Source organism: Lonchura striata, chromosome 4 (genome assembly GCF_046129695.1).
Source record: "Lonchura striata isolate bLonStr1 chromosome 4, bLonStr1.mat, whole genome shotgun sequence".
In the NCBI taxonomy this organism is placed as follows: domain Eukaryota; kingdom Metazoa; phylum Chordata; class Aves; order Passeriformes; family Estrildidae; genus Lonchura; species Lonchura striata.
Window position 1 is genome coordinate 32,912,430 of NC_134606.1, and position 23,128 is coordinate 32,935,557.

At 36.5% G+C, this 23,128-nt stretch overlaps 1 protein-coding gene across 5 annotated transcripts in view; it reads right to left on the reverse strand.

The window, feature by feature from the left end:
• Positions 1-23,128, reverse strand: part of TENM3 (teneurin transmembrane protein 3) — a 1,282,397-nt gene that overhangs the window by 311,014 nt on the left and 948,255 nt on the right. For all 5 annotated transcript variants that reach the window (XM_021548380.2, XM_021549050.2, XM_021548299.2 and 2 more), the window contains one exon: positions 1,582-1,884. In XM_021548380.2, coding sequence (XP_021404055.2) covers positions 1,582-1,813 — 232 coding nt within the window. In that variant the 5' untranslated portion in view covers positions 1,814-1,884. The remainder of the gene's footprint in view (positions 1-1,581; positions 1,885-23,128) is intronic.

Below are 23,128 nucleotides of genomic sequence, written 5' to 3' on the forward strand. Positions count from 1 at the left end.
ATGTGACATGCCAGACCACATAGCTTCTTCCAGTTTGTTATTACTATTTAAAAAACAATAATATTCTAGTCAGGCAATAGTTTATGAATTCATTAAATAAGTGGTGCCTGTTCTGACACAATTTCAATCCTAGTACTAAGACAGTGTCTACAGTACAGATCTTAGAAAACTTCCTCTTGATTTTTACCTCATTAAAGTAATGATGTCAAGGTGACTAATGACTTAAAAACTAGAAAATAGTGATAACCTGAAGTTTCAACACATCACAGAAAACAAAAATAAACAGCAGAAAGTAGAGTAGCAGAAAGCCTCAGTTAAATGTGCATAAGAGAAATATTTTTATTTCCCTTGCAAACACTAGTAGGCAAAGAAGTCAACACCATCTGCCTAGCTCTAATTTTAATGTAAAGTTATTCTAAATGGAACAGAGAAAAAACATCAATGGAAAATATTATTTAGATATCTAAAATTAAAACTCAGGACTGTCTCACCAGGAGTGAGATTTCTAAATCTACTTTTGTTTCCACATAAAATAGGAGATAGCTTTAAACAGAAAACTGTGTCATAGGTTCACACAGCTCTTGGCCTAGCTTTATCCTTTTAGATAGCTGGGCTGAAGTACTCTACACATTTCATAATATTTTTTTTCTCTTTATATTAAGTAGCTTAGTTGTGGAAATGTAGAAGTATCAATTCCAGACACTACAGTTTTGAATCCAAAAGTGATGCATAAGTGATGGACCCTAATTGGAGCCGAGTTCAATCACTCAGAATCCCTGAGATTTAAAGGGACCTCTTGAGATCATCTTGTCCATACCCTGTGCTCAAGCACAGTCAGCTACAGTAACGTGCAAGAGAACCGTATGAAGTCAAATTTTGAGCATCTTGATGGACATTTAGACTTATATCTCTCCAGTCCTGAACTGAAAAACTCAACAGTGAGTTTTATCAACCTATTACTATCTGGTTATATACATCAAAGATAACCACTAAAAAAATAATCTAACACACCCAAACGCACAAATTGTGAACTAATTTACCTTACTCACTGAGCAGTGCTCTTTTACTGCCCTTGTAAGCTAAAATATAAAAGCACTGAGCTAATGAATTATTTTTATGCTCATCCAGACATACTATGTTTCCACAAATCTATTAATAGGGCTTGGTCTTCTTGAAACACATGTATTTATCTATTTTTTATTCATTTTTAGCCTATTTACATTTTTAGATATACTAGAATGGCAAACTTTTGGGCAACCTATTAATGAGCCAAATAACTGGGGGTCTATTTTTTAAATTGTAAGGCCTGAATGCTTCACACTTGGCTCTGCAGTATTGTCACTGATCCACTGCCCAACACAGGCAATTTTACTTCCTGTGCATCATATATTATTTACTCCAAAGATGGTACACAATGCTCCTCCATCTTTGTAAGACATTTACAGAGATACAAGGGAAGTGTCCTAAGTATGTGGAGTATTACCAAAACTGATGGAACAGGTAAAATAACATACCCTTCCCGCAGCAAGAATGCCTTGGAGCTAATGAATTATACACTCTGAATTCAAACATCTTGCCTACCTTGTCTGGTATACTCATCTGCTTCTCTGTGGACCAAATCTTTTACCCGGTTTCCATACAGCAACCTAGAGGAATCATGATCAAAAGCTTTCAAGGTTTCACTGGAGCTGTAAGACTTCTGAGTAGGCACTCTGCACTCCTCATTTTCTGCAGAAGAGTTTGTATAGCGACGCTCCTTGTCCCGTCTGCTCTTTGTCAGGGAGCAATAAGGCCTACGTTCCTTCACATCCATACTTCATTCCTTCTCTGTGCACATCAGTCCAGCTTATTGGGAAGTCTTCTCTACATTCAGCTTACATTCACCTATAATAAAATTAGAAAGACAACCACTGATGTGTTACAATGATCTCTAATGGCTGTAATTGATCCCTAACTGTCTGGAACAGAAAGAAAGAAAGAAAGAAAGATCTGCTCAGCAATGGGTGAGAAGCACCTCTATAAGACTTGCCAGAGCTCAATGCACGAGCTACCCTGATCTAAAACATTAGCAAAAAAAAAATTGTGAAAAACAATCAACACAATACTACTTATTTTTGTACAACAGATTAAAAGATCAAAAGCAGAGAGTGATTGGAGCAGAGAACAGACTGGAAAAATAGTAGTTTTTCAGCTTAACAAATGTGTTCCTTGCCTAAGGTCTATCTGAAGTTAAGCTGTTTTTTTCTTTTTCTGAGAAGCCTGCATGCTTAAATATCAAATCTGGTTTTCTTCTACTTGTTGGAAACTTGTGGTTTTAATGTTTGGGGCTTTATACTTTTTTGCAGACTTTTAGACTTCTATAATTTTTATTGCAATTGCTATTCTATAGGAAATTATTCTCATCAGAGAATAATGTACACATTTCACAGCAAGCTACAAAAACAACACAGGTGATGTACAGGAAGGTTTATCCAAGCCAGTATATTCTATGCAAGCTGTGCTAGAAGGTAAGAAAATATTTGATTTGCAAATGACAGTCAGAAATAGTTTTTTTTTCCCCTCAAGTTTTTAAGCAATATTACACTAAGAATCTTATTTCTATTACTATTTATTTTTCTTTTATATTTCATTCATGTGTTTTCAAAACAAGACTTCTCAGTTTTCAAAACAAGACAGTTTAATTTCTTGGGTCCTGCACCCTCAACCAAAATATCTACATTTCTGACAGAAAGAAAGCCTGGAAATTAAATTTCACGTTTGTTCTTTAAACAGAAGTGCTAAAATAAAGTTAAGAATATAATTTTTATCTTTAAATAGCTGAGAAGCATATGCATATCACACAGCAACACATATCACACAGCAACAGCAAACTCCATTTGCACTCTTTTCAGCAAAAATAAGGTTACTTTACAACTCTTCACTTATTTAAACACTTAATATCAAACTAATTAGTTGTCACTCCTTAAAATATTTTTAGAAAGTATTTAATTTACTGCAGAGCCATACTTCAAGTTTGTGAACAAGACAGAGTCCTTTATCATTTTGTTTTGCAATTTTCCAAAAAGGTTTTTGCATTTCTTGGCCTATGTGAAGTGCAGTTTAGACTTGAGAATAAAGCTCCAACGACTTCAATTTAAGGAAACAATCTTCTACTTTCATATTTTCAAACTTTAAGTGGTCAACTGAAATTTTTACATGATCAAAAAAAAAAAGTTTTACAACACAACATTTTATTGAATTGATGATGGTTTAGATGTTTGCGTGCCCACATAGTACATCTTTTTAGCTTATATGAAACACTCGGATTTTACTAATAAATGCAAGTACTTTCCAGGAAAAGTAGGAAAAGTCAGTTTACTAGACATATTATAAACTTTGTATTTTATTAATGCTAAACTGAATTGTGATGTTTAAAAATAATTATTAACAAATACACACAGGAATTCCTTTGCAGTGCAAAGCCTATTCTCCCCTTTCATCTAAGCATGTCAAGACTTTAAAGGGCCACTAATTCCTGGTGTCTTTAAACAGTACCATGGGAAAACTGACACACACTATTCACCATCATGACTATTCACCATCAAAGAAGAAATGATTTTTATTTTTATCCAAGTCTCCAAAAGCCTTTATAATGTTAAAAAACCCCAACAAGAAACCACCAAAAATAACAACAAAAAAGCACAATAAAAGCCAAACCAACAACCCAAACTCTTATTTGCACAACACATTGTTACTATACCAAGCTAAAATTGTCAAAGATTTAATCTATGCCGTAGCATGAAGAAATACTGATCTGATTCCCACAGAAGTCAATGAATTCAATAAAATTTCAAAAAGCAGTTCTCTGGATTATCTAATGCCTCTCCAGGCAGAGAATGAAAAGGTTAAAAAAATACAAGCTGTTTAACAGCAGCACTTTATGGAGACACTTCAGCAGTGATTATCCTGCTAGAATAATGAAGACTACTGGATTATTTGTAAGCATTTTTGAAAAAAAAAAAAATCAGAACAAACAACAAAACAAACCTTTTAGGTTTTAAGAACATGATCTTTTTAAATCTGGCATTATACAAATCACCTGTTTATTTTCAGTAGCCTTTAACTTTAAAAATTAATAGTATCTTTCAGCAAGTCTTAGGAAACAACATCCTGAGGCTTGTGTCTGAATTTATTTCATCAGTGAATTAATACACATATCTAATAGAAGACAGAATAAAAGCTATCTTAAAGAACTGTCTACAAATAAATGTTCTTTACTGTGATCAGACAACAAGCAGAAAGGGAGAACACAAACATATTTGCAGAACACAGAAACAAATATCATAATTAATGTTTAAGTAGGGTAAGTCAGCAGTGACAAGTCAAACAAAAGGAGACTTGCAAATGGCTTTACTTGAATCTTTACTTGAATCATTGATACATTATGAATCACCCCTTCTTCCCTAGAAAACACTTCTCATACCCCAATCAGACAAATATTTTCAATTATTGAGACAATTATTTTAATAAAAAACCAAACTGTCATCTACTACATCTACTCAGCCCCTTTCTTTGAAAGATCACTACTAAAATACTAACAAGATTTCCCATTCACATCTTCACGGACTTAAATGAACCACTGCTGCACAGATTTGATCATATTTCCTTTTTTTCTTCTCTTCTGTTTCATATAATATTAAATCTGCATCTCAGGGTCTTGGCGGGGATAGACAAATGCACAGCAACTAATTTAAAAAATCAGATTAAAATCTTAAACCAAGGATAATTAAATTTATTTTGAGATGAATTATAAAACACTTGCTTTCATCTGCAAAGAATTTTTGTCCATATGTCAATATTTATGGTCTATCAGGTTGCTTCACCCCAACTAAATGAAGTCATTTACACAGAGCAATATTTACAAAGCTATTGAACTACTAATACTCACAAAGGGATGTCAGTTCAGCTCTGCTATATACTGTATGTGTTATATTGCAATGCTAACGTGAAACAGCCTGCATGGACTGCAGAAAATAAAAAAAAAAAATTCACTGGTGCATGCCACTACTTTGAATTTCTGTGCGATACTTTTGAAAGGATAAAAACTGAGGATGCTCATGTGTGTCACTGAGCATTGGGATCTCCCATGACCTCCTCCGTGATCTCTGCAGTGTTAGGGGCTCCTGGCTGAATTCCACAGGAGGGTGTTCACTGATCACCAGGCAGACATGTCAGCTCTCATACAGTCACGCTCAGCCCATTTCTCAACACAACTTAACTGATTGCACACTCAGAATCTACTTTCCCAGTCTCATGCCAAATTTTAAAAACAGCTTGAAACCATAATGAGGAGATGGACATTTTAAAAATAATATTTAAATATTTCTTTCAACTTAATTTAGAAGGAGAGAAGAAGCAGATAAATAATTCTTGTTCTGATCAGGTCATTGGGATTAAGAGTCCTTGTGCGTCAGGCTACATTGTCGACCTGTGCCATCATTAACACTTTTAGCACAAAAAATATTTAATTATCAAGTCTGGTAAGTTATGTCAATTAATAATTAAAACAAATAAGAAATCAAAACTCCTTCTTTTACTTTAAGTGTTGTAGAGACACCAAGTGCAAACACTAAAAGTGAGCACAAGGCATGTTCACGCACAAGTGTCAAAGCTACCACAGGAGCTTCAATGCCTGATGTTTCAGACACAGACAAAGTTGGCTGATGTCTGTTACAAGTTTTACATTGCATTTAAAATTTATCAGGACAGCCTTTCATCAGTTTCTCTTAGTCATCTATTGCAACATAAAATAAAGTCAAGGTAGTAAAAAACAAACAAAAAAAACAACCAAAAACCAAATCACAGTTACTTAACTGTTTTCAAGAAAAAACACTTGATACTTAAGTACACTGTGGCACAGAAAAGTATTAAAGACATATTTAAATTGGTAAGATATAAAAAAAGACATTAAGGTCACGCTACAGAGTTATCCAAAACACCCAGGTACAACTTCAGCATGCCTGCAGGCATTTAAATGTTACAGAAAATGATTGCATTTCATTCAACACCTTGAACTCCGAGTTCCTCAAAGGGTTGTTGCAGTTTGGCAGCAGGATGGCAATTGTGCCCAAGGTACACAGTGCTCCTTCTCCATCTTTTACTTGGAGAAACTTCTCCCAGCATTAAACATGAGTCAATGAACATCAATGTACCTAAGAAACCTAAATATAACTCAGTATTTTATGTCCTTTGATATCTAAAAATCTACAGAAGCATGAGGGAGTAAAGAGGTAAGAAATAAAATGTGTTTGTTGCCAAAATGACAAGATAATTGTATAGAAAAGATTATGTCACTGCTTGGATTGATTATGGATCTACTATAGTCCCTTTCAACATCTATATCCATTTTAGACATCTCTAAATATACAAAGCAAAACTGGAATTAGTTCTAAGAATAATGAGAGTCATTAATATATACAGAGCTGGAATAGAAAATATTCAAAAATTGAGAGATAAAATTTGTACATTTCTCTGTTACAGAACAGTAAGACAGTTTGAAATAAAAGGAATACAAACTCTTCCTCAGTCTCAAGGAGAAGCAGCAGCAAGGAAAGCAGCATGATGTTGGAGCATAGCTCTTCTTCCCTCTCTGAGGCCAGGAAAGTTGAGAGAGGGAAGGAACTTACATATTACATATCACAAACATCCCTCCCAACATCTCAATCTGAAAACTTAGACATTCCAAAGGATCACAATATTCCCAGTTGCAGAGACCTACATTATTATTGAATTATTGTTATTTTTGTTATTTATTACCATTATTACAAATGAAGAGTCATTGATCCTTCCACATTGACTCCTAGGTGAAAACACAGTCTGAACACTTGCTTAGATGGAGACCAAATCTGCTTTCATGATTCCACATAAACTCAAGGAGTACAAGAACTCTAAGGTTTCTGGAGAAGAGCAGACTTGAGCTTCTGTCTGGAATAAGAGCAGAGGATTTTACAGGCTGCAAGCTAAGACAGTGCCTATTCTCAGCATTGACAACAGCTGCAGAAAATTGCATCTAAGTAGTGCTATTCACCAGATACATGTCTGCAAGTGCCATTATTTTAATTTAATAATAATTTCCTTTGTACCTGTAATTGTTGACCAGGTTAAATGAGTGTAAGTATTGCATTAGTTACAAATTGCACTAAGTATAGTATTTCACAGCCTCTTAATAGCAGAAGAACAAAGCAAATTTCAACTGTTATATGTTAACAGATATATTAAAAACTTAGGTACAATATGCAAAAATTAAGAAAATCTGTCCACAAAAAAAAATGCACAATTCGCACAACTAATCACCCATAAAACCTATTACAAACAAATACTAAGAAAAACTCAAAAAGCATAAAAGAGTGATGAAATTTCCACTTCAATGGCTGATAAAGTGAGATATGTCAGAAATCAACTGAGCTGGAAAAATGACACTTTGAAGAGGTGCTTAGGATGATCTGTAGCCGTGGTGCACCATTAGTCAAACTGATGACTCTTAATACATGAACATTTCAGGTCATCATATCTAGAAACTCACTTCTTAATATAAAAAGTCTGTCTTCCAGCATAGAAATTAGAGAGACTGTATCCCAAGTCAGCCTTCCTAAGAGGGAGTGAGAAACAGCCTGTCAGACAGTTCACAAATTAAAATTTAAAAGAACCCTCCTGAAGTCACCAACTAACCCTACATTTTAGAATCAAATTAAAAACAAACAAAAAATCCTAGCAAAAAAAACCTAACAAAAACACACATGCAAAAAAAAAGAGTAATAAGTAAGACAAGTAAAAATTATTTCGTGTTTTTCTACATCAGTCAGGGGAACAGAACACTCATATCTACTATCACAACAGGATGTAATGTTAATATAAAAGTTACTTTATACAGTCTATCTAAAAATCTAACTGCATTAGAGACAGAATAAACAACAAATAAATGTACTCTATGTTCATTACGGAAGTTTCTTGCAATAAGAGTCAGGAAAACCAACAAGATAAAGGGTTTTGCAGCATCCTGGTTAGTCACAGACAATGATGATTGTATAACAATATTGGAGACATTACTTAAAATTTAAATCCTTGAGAGCTGAGGGAAAGAGGGAAAGAACACCTCATACTTTCCCTCATGTGGGCAGAAAGACGTAATGATGGGAGGAGTCAAGGGAGCACTTCTCAGGATTTCATTTTCCTGGTAGGATATGAGGACATATAACAGCATTTGAGATGGAGCTACAGCTATTTCTGCATGCCAGGAGCCTCTCCACAGCAAGGCTACAAACCTTAAGACAAAACTGAAAATAACCCCAAGCTGGCCACACAGATGCAACCTGGGGCTGTGATGGTTATTACGTCACCAAGCAGAAAACCTGTAGATTGCAAGGAGGAAGGGCTGATACACTGAACCAACTGGAACAGACTCTTCAGAGGAATTCGGTCCAGGGTTACCCTGACAGCTTCAGTTCCTCCTTTGGAGGGACTATCATTAACCTTGATCTTGAGGAGAAGCATCTACCACTAATTTGGAGAATTTCTATAAAAAGTGTGTCATCTCAAGGGCTGAAAGAGCTACATGAGAAGGGGAACATGAAGACCACATTAGTGTAATAATAGACCATGCTCCTTTAGTAAAAAGGAGGATGAGAACATGTGATGAAAAGACAGAGGGAAAGGAAGTTAAGCGAGCAGAAATGCTGTGATGTGAAGAAAGAATGAGGAAAGAAACAAGCTCAAGACACAAAGAGGAGAGAGAAGCACTCATAGCACTCATTATGGCACCACAGGAGAAGACAAACGACACAGCAAACCTGGCAAGAGAAAAGAGTTTAAGAGAAAAAACAAGTGGAGGAAGAGAACAAAGAAAACTTCAGAAGGCAAGAGCTTTGTGACTTATTTACTTCAGCACAGAGTATTAAACTTAGCACTGGGCAATTCATTACTCAGCAGCAACTAATAAGGCCCAAGAACTTCCCTCTACTCCTTTAAACTTGAAAATCATCCTTTGTGCCATCATCTCCTTCCCTTCTCATCTTTTACACACTCTTTTTCCACCACTGTGCTCTTACTCAACCTATCTTAATGGTATCCTAATATATGCAAGCATAATTCTTTCTTGAATCATGTCTCCCAAATCTACTTTTGCACCTGCTCAGAGCTCTTCCACAGACTCCTTTTTTGTTGTGGAACAAATATACAGAAATTGAGAGATTTTTTAAAACTAAAACAAGTGGGACAGAGAATCTGACACAAGAACAACATATAACAAACCATGAACATCAGCAAAGGTGCTACAGTCCCTGTGCCCCCAAGCAGGGAGCACAGCACAGTCATTTCTGTATTTCTGTTTGGAGAACAAAGCTATCAGTATGTCAGCTTCACCATCTGAAGAGGCTGTCAATCATTCAAGTCCCCCTTCAACAACTCAGAGTTAATTTCAAACAATTTGACAGTAGTGAGGTTTCAAAAACAATACATCTCTCAAGTCACTATAAGGGAAATGAAGTATATTATATGTGACATGCAAGAGCTGGGCATACAGTCACAAGGCTGAGCTGAAAATACTACTGTGAAGGTGTCTGGAAATGAAAGGAGAACCTGAGGAAACTGTAACAAGGATGTCATTGCAGACACATGGGAGAGGAAAGAAAAAAGTGTAGGTGCTGAAGCTATTGCTTTGGTTGCATGACACAGGATACACAGGCAGCATCAGCCTTGGTTTCCCAGTACAGCTTCTCATAGTGAAAACTGAAATTTCACATAAACAGGAGTCATTCACAAGATTTTCCTTTCCCTTATGATTTGACAGGTAATCAGATTTTTCAGTCCCAGTCTCATTATAATGAGGATACTGTTGCAGCCTGGTAACATGGAGAATTATTTAGTGACTCATCTCTATAAAGAATGACTAGTAAGATTTTTAAGACATACTGACCATTGTTTTAGTGCTCAAGAACTCTGTTTTGTTCAAAGTTATCCCCTTGCTCCCATGACTGACTTTCTCAAATAGCAACAAATCAAAACCACAGAGATACAAAGAACAAAATTCCCAAACATAATGAAAAATCCCCACAGAAACGAGTACTCTATATTTATACTGTCACAACATTCACTTAGTACTCCTAATACAGTAGTGTAAAGTCTTATATACAAATGCCACCATAAGATGTAGTAAAGTACTGCTCAACTTGATTATGTTCACATTAGCAATGCCTACTACTGTATTTAACTATCCTATCTATTCAGATGGTATCAGCTGTCATGTGTTCCTCTGTACTCCCCAGGTCCCTGCTTCCCTCTCTGCACAAGCTGTGTCCTCTTGTCACAACCTCTAATTGTCTCTTCTTTAGCACAATCCAACATCAGCAGACAGTAAAGGCTGGAGGTTGTTTGCCCTGCTGGATCACTTCCTTTCTGTAATCCCTGTTCTAACTCTTTCAAAGAATCCCTTTCATTGCGTCAGATTTTTAGCCTTACCTTAAAGGTCATACAAAAACTTTTTGTCCTGTAATCACCCCATTCCACTCTTACCTCCCAGGTTTTGTCTCCAGTTTCAACAGAACTAAGACTTTGATTAGGGCAAACAAAAGGACAATGCAGTTTTAAAATCAGTTCTTTGGCTAACTATGTGAAATACAAAATTTCCCACAAAATTAGCAATTGTGTTCAAAGGAGCACATTGCTCTCTGGAAGTGTCCACACAGCCTACTCTGGCATGACCCTACCAAGACCCTCTCTACTACTTAACTACTTAAAGAACAATTAACCCTCAATAACTCAAAGCCTCCTTCAGGAAGCTGGGGAAGCAGGACAAAAAAACACCTCCTGCTGCCCTCCTCCTTCCCTGGTCTGTGTTACCTATAGGTAAGGCACCTGGCTGTGCTTCCACATGCTGCCAAATTTCAGCATAGAGATGAAGCTGACCTACAGCTGGAGAGACCAGTGACAGCACCTGCACTCGCATGTCAGAGAACCAAGTCTCAACTTTAAAATATGCTTCATTGCCAAATTATTCCAGTTTTGCAAAAACAGCACAATCTTATACAGGACGTATTCAGCACCTTCATATTATGCTTTGGAGGAAGTTATTTCTTTAAATTCTTTAAATTACCACTTCGTATAATATTCAGTATATCTCAGTACACACATTGATTAAAAATCCTTCTAATTAAAGTAAGAATCTACTTCAGCAACAGATCTGAAGGTGACCTTTAAAGAATGGGCTATTTCTATCATTAACAACATAAATGAAAATTTGGTCTCCAAACACATGCACAATTAACTGTAACTGAAGAATTAAAATATTTCCCAATTATCAACTAAATCCTTTCAGATCTAAATAGGGGTTTGTAGAGCAGTTCCACTAGAGCTCAGTCAGACTAGAACTAAACAATATGTAATTGTATTTCTTATCAAGTTTAGCAAGCAGAGGTGCAAGCCAAAACCAGGAATACTGGAGGGTTCCACTCATTTACAGGACACAGAAGGCACAAGGAGAAGAAGACAATCTTTCTTACGGTGACAGTCAAGATGCCTCAGACAAGTCCATATGGGTGGATGAGCAGGTAGTTTAATTTCTATCCTGTTTCAAATATTTCCAATTCCTTTTTAATATGAAAGACAAAGGGAAACATCCACTTTTTGCATGGCCTTATACTAAATATGAAACTACTTGTGATTTTCTTATTCCATATTTAAAGGCAAAAACATCAGTTCCAGTATAGGCACTTCCAAGCATTAACTTTTTGCTTTGCTGAATTGTCTAGATACTTGAGATAGTTTTGTGGAAACAGAAAGAGGTCATGAGCTCCATGACAAGATAGGGTCTAGAAACTTTCTTGATCTACACCACGCAGCAGAGGGGCTCATGTCCCTCCTAAAGCAAAGAACTCCAGAACAGTAGGAAATCCAAGGTGAAATTCTTTAACTACATAAGCTATGTTCAGATGAATTTAGAAAACTTTAAGAAAAAAATTGATCCTGAGGAGGGGTCCAGGACTGAAGAAATGCAGGCACTAGAAAAGAAGGAAACCCCTTACACCTGCACCTGAACTTGGTGGCATTGAAATCTTGTCTTTGTACTTGCACAGCTCAAGAACACACTTAAAAAGGCAGTAGTGAGAGATCTGGTCTGTACTGAAAAATTCTGGCAGCACAGTTGAATTTACTAGAAGTCATAGCTTAAGCTAGCAATATCTATTGTGCAGATGCAGCGATGCTGACAGAAGAGTGCACTTTTAAAACCACTGATGTAGATAAGCTCTGAGACTGGAGCCATTCTGATTAATATCATAGGCTCTTAACGCACCCAGGTGAAAGGATGAGCACACCCAGCAGGGTGAATGAAGGGGTTCAGACTGCTCAGCTATCATTTCTGGACATACTCATCTTCTGGGGAGGGCTCATTCAGCTGGGAACAATGAATGTGCTGCGCCACACCTTCAATTGATACCCAGACTGCCAGGTAGGATTAGTAAGATAATTTTTGTGTTGAAGTTAATTGATGCTTCCAAGAAGCAGGCTTCAGAAAGAAAAGGTTTAACAGAGGTTCTTTGCTGGTACTGGGAGAGTTTATCTTTCATATGGGGGAACAGGAGAGATAAAGGAAATCTTAATATTCCTTTTTGTCAGTTGGGGCCTCCAAATAACTGAATAGAAGTACACATAATCAAAGAATTCTTATATACAATCAGCAAGCAGTACAAACAAAACCAAAAAAAAAAAAGACCACAGCTGTAACTGAGAAAGACAGACTTCTACAGAGAGTTTGAAATATACTGATGGAGACTAAAGCAAAGAAGGTAAAAGAGAGATTGGAAAGTTAAGAGATATTTTATAGCTCTTTAGAATGATTAGGCAGATACCCATCAAAACTTCTCATTTGTAGCTCTTACTTAATGTCTAGAAAGCTTAACTGAACATTACAAAGCTAGCACATGCACATATATGTACATATAAAGATAGATGTTTAATATATATTAATAAAAACCAATGCCATGGGAAAAGTGCATGTACCTAATCTAACTCCCCTTCGCTTTCAGCAACTGTATGTTCCAAAGCACCAAGATGCTGATAAATTGTCCCTTCACAAACTTATGGTAAAAGTGACCAAATCAAGACCACCAGGGAGCAAGACCACACACGGCAGGAATGTTCCTGCACCTGTTTTTCAGTAGTTTCTCAGGGGAGACTCTTCTGTCTCTCCTGAAGAATAACAGGAGATCCTCCCCATCAAAAAAAATAATGCAAAGAAGTTTTTAAATATAGGTTACAAAGCCATTAGTAAAATGTGCAAAATACCACAGAGAAGAAAAATTCTATGCTGGTTTTGGACTTTGAAGCTAGAAAAACATAAAATTAATTGCCTCCAAATTCTTTTTATCTATTTAGTCAACTAAAATAAAACTTATTACAGGAACAAAACCAACATCACTAAAATAGTGAAATGTTGATAATTATGTATTTCTCTGTTTTTCCTTACCTGTTATTCCCTCAGGGCTAGGTTCCTCTCTACCTAAGGCTTAGAAGCTTTTGGCAAAGGTGCCAGATTTATCAGGGGCTGCTGCCTGAGAAACACTATTAGCAAGTCAAAAACATTGCTGTGACTCTGCATCTTCCATCTCCTATTTAAAGCATTTATTTAACTTTCACAAAAACATGGCATGATCAGCAAAACCACTGTGCTGGTATATGACTCTGATTTAAGAGCACTCACTGTCCTGCAGAATTGTTAAATTAGAGATCGTACCACAGTGACTCAGTAACAGGTACAATATAAGAAACTAATGAGGTAGCACCTTGCCTCACCAGGATATCAGTCCTGAACACTTGCACAGACCAGCTCAGTCCCTGCCATGCTTGAGACAGGACACAATGCAGTTTCCTTAGAAAGCAGTCTGTCAGTCTCAATTTCTGAATTCAATTGAATTTCTGAATGCCTTATCCATAAATCATGAAGCAGTTTGGCTTCGTGAAACAAGACATAGTTCAGAGTCACAAAGTACCATTTGCCAGAACCCCGGTGATAAAATTCTAGAATCTGGGTCTTCATGCAACCAGAGGGGGGGAAAAGGCTTGGGAGTATTTTGAGGGAGTCTATGTTCTCCCTACAGACTGAAGATGAGACAAACTGAGTTTGGCAGATGCTTACAAGAAATTCAGTTTAAAACTTATTTAAAATTAAAGAAATAAAATAAACAAGAAAAACTGTTCTTTTTAAAAAGCACAACAGCAACTATAACAGCCATCTCTTCCCTTCTCTCCCCCTTGCAGATGCTCTCATTCAAATCCTCATCCGAGATGACCAACCCTGGATCCTGGCACTCTGCAGCCCAATGGGGCTGAGCACCCCTGGGACAATCCCACCCCTCTCCTGCTGAACCTGGTGCAGCACACAGGATGGTTCTGAGGCTGGGGCAGCAACAAGGAAGGGTCTGATAGGATTTAGAGAAAACAGGCAGTAGAGCACTAGCTTATTGCTTGTATCTTCTTTGCTTTAGCATGAAAAAAAACCTTCTTAGACAGATTTTATTAAGTTTCTGACCTGCAGCTATGACTTCAGTCAGTCTGTTTTGAGTGCATTTGGTAGTGTTGACCGACACAGTTCTCTCAGACAGAAAATACAAGACAGATGCTCATTATTTCAGAAAGCTTTAATCTAATTTTATTTCTATATATGAAGTAGCATAATAAATAGGATTCTTGTCAATGCTGGTGAAAGGCCAGAGGCTTTGCACTGACTGGACAGCACAGGGTCTCAAGAGCTGTCTGGCCTTGAAACCCTGCCTGGTTTTAACACTTGCCAGGTGGTTGAGCAATTATTGCCTGACCTGACCCTCAAAACACAGAGGGAACGTCTGACACCCCGTAGCAGTCACTGGGTAATGGGACTTTGTGCCACCTGAGACTTGGGAAGGCTTTGAAGCAAATCTTAAAACCCAGGCTGGGGCCTGATGCAAATAAAGCAGGCTGCAATAAAGCATATAAAACTAGTCCTAAGTGGACCAACATCAAGATGCCAGACCCACTGTGAACACCATGCTCTCTGCAGTGGAAGGCACAGAAGGCTGGTGACTTCATGGAAACACCTCCCCACCTGCCATTTTATTTACACCTTCACAACCCAGAGGAACAATTAACACCAAAAATGGCAGGCACTTGGAAGTTCTGTTTAACACTCTTAAATGTATTATTGTATAAGTATCTGTAATAATATGCCGTGCTCCCGTCCGGCATATTATTACAGATACTTATATGTTTTTATATATTCTGTGGAGTGTAAAAATGTTGAAATATTAACTGAACCACTAGGAAAGTCTCAGTTCATTATCTATGGCATGTGCCTTTTAAGTTAAGAAGGTTCAGAATGTATCTACGAAGTGCACTTTCCCATCCACAAGGAACAGTTTTTTAAAAGCAAAGAGAGAACTGTAAAAGCTAAAGGTGCAGCCATTAACTTTCCAGTCCCTATTCACTGCTTTTCCCCTACTTTTTCCATATGCAAAATCTTTGTCTTTAGGAGTTCACAGTAGATAGTAGCAGTGATAATGGATGCAGCCACACAAGCTCTCATTTGGACAATAGCATCTGATTGATGAGTACTCTGTTATAGGACACTAACAACATGCTAAACCACGGCATAATTATTACACACTGCATCCAATCCCTACTTTCCAGTTTTATAATAATAAGCATCAATAGATTACAGAATTTTAAAAGAAGAAACTAGAGAATACGGTACTAAATTTGACGTGCTGAAACAAAACTCTAAAGACTGTATTATTAGAAGCTAACAATTTTGAGGAAACTATAAACAGTCTCTATTTTAGGCAGGCAAAACTATTAATGAGATCAAGAAAAGCCTTATCTTCCATCGCATATCAGTTATACCCAAGACAATCTTACTATCTTTGTTTGAAGTTCATTTTGCTACTATGGATATTAAATTATTTCTTTAGATAAATAGATAACTTATATATCTAGTAATTACATTATGGGTCAAAAGGTCTGCTTTATTGCTAACACTAATCAACTCATTGGGATTACTCACTGAAATAGCAAACCCTTTTCACAGACGCTCTTTGTTCCATTACTGTGCAAAACCTGTAATTAATATTAACCTTTATCTTAACACTGATCCTTAAAAAATTCACAATTCACAATATTCTCTTTCTCAATTCTTTGGAAGAAAATGTTGTTTCTCCCACAGATCTTAAATACACAAATTCCCAGAGATTGTTTTGTGAAATGAATCCTTTGATGAGCTTCAGAATAAGGAATTTAACAAAATACTCAAACCTGTCTCCGTAGTCTGCTGCTGCCACCATTACTAACGATTATAAGCTTCCAGTATTGTGAATAATTCAGAAACTCATCTGTTCCATTCAGTGTAAAGACAATGTTGAAAGAAAAAGGTCACTTTTTCCCTCTTCCAACCACTGACTTATGTGTCCCAGCCCTGGTCTGATCGCATGATACACCCAGTGTTTGACATGCATCCCCTGACAGCTTCTTGGCAGCAGTTAGTCTGTTTAGCTTAGACTCCAGAAATAATAGGAGCACAAAGGACTGACAAATTTCAGCACTTACACACTGAGTACCAGCACTCACGTTTGCAGTAGCTATTTCAGATATTTGATGTTCAGTGGGCCTAATGCTTAATTACAAAATAGACAGATGCCAGCATATGTATTGTAACCAGGCAATCTGGTACTGATGAACAGAAGCAGGGGTACTTGATAAACGTTTCTTAAACAAAAGTATAAGAAGTATAATCACCTCTTTCCCAAAGATTAACACTTGAAAACTCACTGCTCCAACCTTTTTTTGAAAAGGCTTTAAATTCAGTTCTACTTCCTCTTTAATCTTGTAATTAACATGGATATGGATATGGAAGGTTGTCAATTTATACACATACAATATGCAGTTTTATTTGAAAATTATATCTGTCAGAGAAAGACACACTCATGCAACATAGCATTTAAGGGATTAATTACTGTTTACTTGAAACTTATCCTCCCTTCACTTAAATAACCTTTTTATTTTTCAAGCAAGCTTATTTTAAATTAATACAAGGGATATTATAAGAATATTTCATCTTTCAAAAAAGACAAGCTAAAAATGTGACATGGTATTGAATGCACCCACATGCACTGACCCACAAGTTTGTGTTTAACCATGAGAAAAGCTAGAGTATCCTTTGACCCTAAGCATTTTTGCCCATCTCTTTCATTCTGTTCTTCCTCTGACTGAAATCAACTCAGTTGTCAAGGGAGATGACCACCTAAAGGCAAAGGAAAGATTATGACATTGTCCTTCTTAAATAAAAAGTGAAACCCATCAAAACCCCAAACACTCTCTGCAGGGAACAAACTAACCCACTCCACAAATCCTTAGTGTTCAAATAAGGTCTAGCAGGTCATGGCTTGTTACCTGACATCTTTCCCCCATTTCCTTCTTCCTCAGAAAATAACTTTAGATACATCATAATGTCAAATTTGGTCTCCGGTTTTGCTGAAGGACTTTTCAATGTCTTCATTATTGAGATCAATGAACTCCTCTCTCAGGCTTTAGCAGAAAGAAGAGTAGCACTCCATCCTGAATATGGTAATCTTTGTCCCAAATGTCCTTCTCTCAGAATCACCTCCCCTAAATATGGCTAAAAATTATTAATTTCACAAAAATTAAAAAAAACCCAACCCAACGAACAAACCAGCCCCCTGTGTTTGCAGTTCCTTATAAATTTTGGTTTAATACTTTCTTGAGAGAAAATACCAGAAATAGGTATTTGTCATTCTGGAAGCAGGACAAAGCCTCTGTTTCTAATTTAAAATATCCCTATATATCTCAAGTCTATACAGACTATCACAAGCATGCCAAAGAGTCAAAAGTGGTTATAAACTTCCCACCTTACAAATGCTGTATGTCTGCTATCTTCCCATTGCAAACATCCTGTGCAAAACAGAGTAATCCAGACAGTCATAAAGCAGCTCTTGATCATTTTTATGGTCATCTCAGCATCTCTCAAAAAACCAAAAAAATTGCATCACTACCACGTGAAGTTTTGGATTATGTCAGGTACTAAAAGATTCCAATAAACATGCAAGCTCCTTTGCACAACTCTAGGAAAACAAGATATTCTTTTTTGTCTGCTAAAGAGGGCAATTCAAATACCTATTCTAATCTTTTAGTAGAATCTACATATCCATTTATTCTAAATGATATAGCAATTTTAAGAAAAGGAATTTTTTTTTCCCTTCAGAAAGGCATCCTCTTCCTGAACATCTTAAATACAGAGAGAATACTGGGGACTGTTAGGCTGCTCTCCTACCAATTAACAGAGCAGCTACTGCACCTGCAAATGGGAATCAGATGAGCTGCTGATCACAAAAGCAGCTGCAGGCTCTCCTTAGCCACACAGTCTGCAGAATCATACAATCACTCAAGATGGAGAAATCCTCCATGATCGTTGAGTCCAAAGTCAAGTCCATAATAAACACATGTCCCCAAATGCCACATCTGCATTTTTTTAAAATACCTCCAGGGATGGTGACTCAACCACTTCCCTGAGCAGCTTCTTCCAGTTCTTGACAACCCTTTTGGTGAAGTATTAGTCCTAATACCCAATCTAAACACTCCCTACTCCCAGCACAGCTTAAAACTTGAAACTGTTGATTCTCATCTTCAACAAATACTTCAGCCCTAGAAGCCAACCTGACTCTTCAGGACAAAATATTTCCCCAAAGGTCATGGCAGAGTAAGATGACCAGCATACAGAAGATATATCTAGGAGTTCATACCACAAATTCAACAAATTACTGCAGCTATTTAGCTTTTATAAACAACAAAAAACATGATAAAACTAAACAAAAGACAAAAAAAATGATATAAAGCTCAATATAGACTATATTCAACTCATCATTAGGCACAGCAACTCCTATTTAGATCAAAACTTTTAACTAAGAAACTGAAATAACTTTCTTATTCCAATGTTTTGTCTCAAGGCAATAACAACCAATAACATCACTGTGCTCTGTAAAATTGCTGATGATTTTCCATGTTGGAAAGGAAGCCAGAAGTTTGGGTTTCTTACACTTCTGCTGGTGACTAGCTAAGGAAACCTGAGCAGCAGACCAAAAAAAAAATAATTCATTCAAGGAAATTAATTCAAATTAATTTATACAATTAGGTTTACCTGCCCAATTCAAAACCCTGTCCTCTGGGCTGCTGTGATGAACACAGACAACCAGTGCTTAGGAACATTTTTTTTTTAATTTTCTGGAATTGCTTACCAGCAGTAATCTTCAAGGCATACCATATTAAAAAGGAAAGCAAACAAAAATGGAGAAGTAAGAATTTATCATCAGCTGTAAGCAAGAAATACCAACTGGTATAATGACAGCCATGTACAATACATTTATTGTGTCATATGCTGCACAAGTGCCAATGTGAATTATACTAAGGAAAAAAAAATCAATTAAATATTTCTAAATTGTTAAAACACAGCCAGAGCATACAACATAAGCATTCACGTAAGTCACTATCAGTTTCAATATATTTTTCAGTTTTTTGTAGTTAAATTATTGCCTGATTGCAAGAAACCTCTAGGAAACATATAAACAACTGCCTGTAACAAGTCAAACCAATTAAACCTCTCAGTTTCAGGCTCATTCCTAGGTATAGAAGTAACATGAAAACACTGATGAATGATGGAAAATACCCACATGAAAGATTTGCACTGTTAATTGCCCTAAAGTTTGTAAGCTCTGTGAATGTGTTATCAACATAAAGTCTTAAAAATATATTTGTTATTTATGAGATTTCCATTGTCTCTTCCTAATATGTTCATACTGTGAATTGTGTGCTAAAAACTGGAAGAATTTCCAAAAATTCATTGCTTGCCTCTTTCTACTAAGATCATTAAACATTACTGGTAGCAGTAAAAAAACACTGTTCATTAATTTTTATTGGAGGGTGAAAGAGGGAGGAAGAGGGTACTAGAGTCCAGACTTGGAGGAAAACAAACATTAAATAAAAATGAAACCAAATGCATTTTTTGGAGTGTGTACATAGCCATATGCCACTAAACCTGCTAACACTTACATATATACTTAATCTTACTACTTTGAAGGGTCTAATGGCTGGAACAAAATTACACATACATTTTTCAAGGTCAGACACATGTGTGAGTCAGCCTATCACTATGAAAAATTTGTTTTTCTTGTTGAATGATTTACATTCCAGTATTCCAATTTTAAGTTAGTTTTGACATCACCTTAGAGTGATTAGTCAGAATCTTATAATCTGTGATGAGTATTATAAAAACCCACTGTTCATAACACTGTATGGAAACTACATACAATTACCAAAACTGTTTCTTTCATAATTGTCTCCTATAATAATTTACAATCCACATCCAACTATGCATTTTTTACCAAAAAAATATCTTGAACAGGATTGTAGGAAAATGTTCAACCTCCCTAATATTTTTATATCTAGCTGCTCAGGTTCATAAGGTGCTTCTCAAGAGTTTCCCAAACATACTTCATGACAACAAAGCAAACCTAGTAGACAACACAGATTAGGATTTATGGCAATTTTTTTTTATTTTTAGAAGTTCTCTTACAAATTGCATAAAGAACACATAATAGCTAGCTTATGTAGTGTAAAAAATATTTGTCAGTGAAGCTCCACTGGTGCATGATGCTTTGAAACCCGTGTTTCAAATAGAGAGAACAATTACAAATCACACCCTTCACTAAAATAAGCAACGTGTAAAGTATGACTTGAAGCACTCTCTTGGAAAATGTGAACTATTTCAATATATAAAAATTTACCTTTATGTGCCAAAAGAAGCCTTTCTCTTCCAGTCTTGGAATCTTTACCAATTTATATACCATCTTCAGAGATTTTTCTCCCAGCAGGAGCCAGCAGCAGCAGCTGGAGGAAGCAGAGTTTGCCGACCTTCCTCCATAGCAAGGTCAAGGAAAGCACAGGTCAAGTTTGCTACAAGCCAGAAGAAAGCCCCAAAGCCAAGCTGACAGAAAAGGGGCTGCCAGCACTCTCTCCTCCTGCAGCTCTTCCCACTCCATGCACCCTCCAGGTTTCACTACTGACTACTGAATTTAACTCAGGTGAAGAGCACAAAGATTTCAGGCCTACATTACAGACACAGAACCCAATGGATTTGTTAAGAAGGTGGTTTTTGTTTTAACGGTTGATGAGTTCAATATCCCTCACTGCCTGCTATATAAAACTTGCTCAGTTTACAAAAATGTATGCCTTCTCCTTAGTGATCTCCAAACTTTCCTTTTCCCTTCCAGGCAAAAGAGCTGAATGATCCCATTTTGATCATATTCTGAAAAGATTAACACCATGGGCATAGCTACTGTGTGTCATCTTGGGGGGGAGAAAAGGTGGCTTTTAAGGTTTGTTATGAGCTTATTGAAAATAAAGTTGAAGACCAGACCAATCACCTAGCCCTGAGTATTCTGGGTAATTGAAAAAAAAAAAAAACCCAAAAGGTTATTCCTTCATTCAGAATGTTTTAATCAGCAAAACAAATATTTTAAAATGTTTATATTAGAAGATCTTCATAGCTATTAATATTACCTTAGGAAAATCTACTTCTTCCTTACACACAGCAAGATTCCTTAAAAAAAAAAACACAAACAGGAACAATAACATAACTGAAAGGAGACTCAAATTTTTTTCATGCCTAATTATCTTCTAACCCTTCCAGGCTAAAAACTATTAGAGAATATTAGGAAGTCATAAGACTGTAAATACAACAAAGCACAAGCATAGAGACCATCTAATGGGAAAATCAGAATTCAGCCCATGGAAGGATTTTTTTTCTCCCATTGACACAAAAATTTGATAACATTTGAGAAGTTCTGGAGACTGCTGTCAGAGAGCTGCCTTAGAGACAAGATATTCAGATCTTAGACTCCAAAGTAACTCTGCAGCTCCTTGAATTACAATGATCAAACTTAGATTTTTAAAAAGTAGTAGTACTTGCCAAGGAATGGTGAAAGTACTGTTTGTTTATCCATACACACACACACACACACACAAGAAATATGTTTAATACTCTGTTAATGCAGTGGAGAATACTCAAACTTCAGGTTTTAGATATTTTACAGTTCTCTCTCTTCTAAATCTTGCAAATTTCTTGAACATTTTTTTACAGAAGCAAAATGAACATGACAAAGGAGACATTTGATAAAGTTTCTTCAAAAATAGGCTTCAAAAATCTAAGTTGCTGTGGTGCAATTGGAGAAATATTCTCAGAGAGAAAGCAACAGATAGATGATAGCCAAATAAGGTACAAATAAATGTTTTCTCTATGGAGAAAGGTCCTACAGAGCTGTGCTGAAAAACACCAACCTGAGACTGAAGATGTAACTATTTACTGTCTCTTACAACTAAGGAAACAGCAACTTCTTCATGCCTCTTCACACTGAGTATAGAAGGAAGCAGAACAGTAAACTAGCTGAATGCTTGGCTAAGCACTACCTTTGTTCTTATGCTTTTACAGCAGCACAAACTACAGCATTTCTTAAACTGCAAAGAGGCCACTGCCAAATGTGATGCCCTTTTCCCTTCTACCCAAGCCACACATTTGAAGTGCTTTATGTAACAGCTGTACATCAGGATGAGAGAGAAAATCAGCCAACTGGTTTTGCTGGGTTTGTCTTTCATGAGTCCACAGAAGCAGTATATGAGGAGGGTGGAAACTTCTAATTTCACATTTGTACTTAGAATAAGGTTCTGTCCTGTGAAAAACTACAAGATATGCAAGTAGCAAGCAGGTAGTTGGGAAAAAAGTTAAAAAATGCAAAATTTCATAACTTTGACCTTATTGTAACGAGATTATAAATATATATTTTTGCAAGCTCCTCAACTCACACAGGTTCAAAGGGGGTCACTGAACTTAAGAATTTCCCCAGAGTTGGTGTGAGAAGTGAGGGAAATGACGCAGCTCAGGGAAAAGTCTCTTTTGGTGGTGGACAAGTTATACAGTTTGGTTCCTTACATACCAGCATATATAAAATAAAGAACATGGATAAATACTCTATTAAAATTATTTATAATAGTCACAAACCAGTAACTT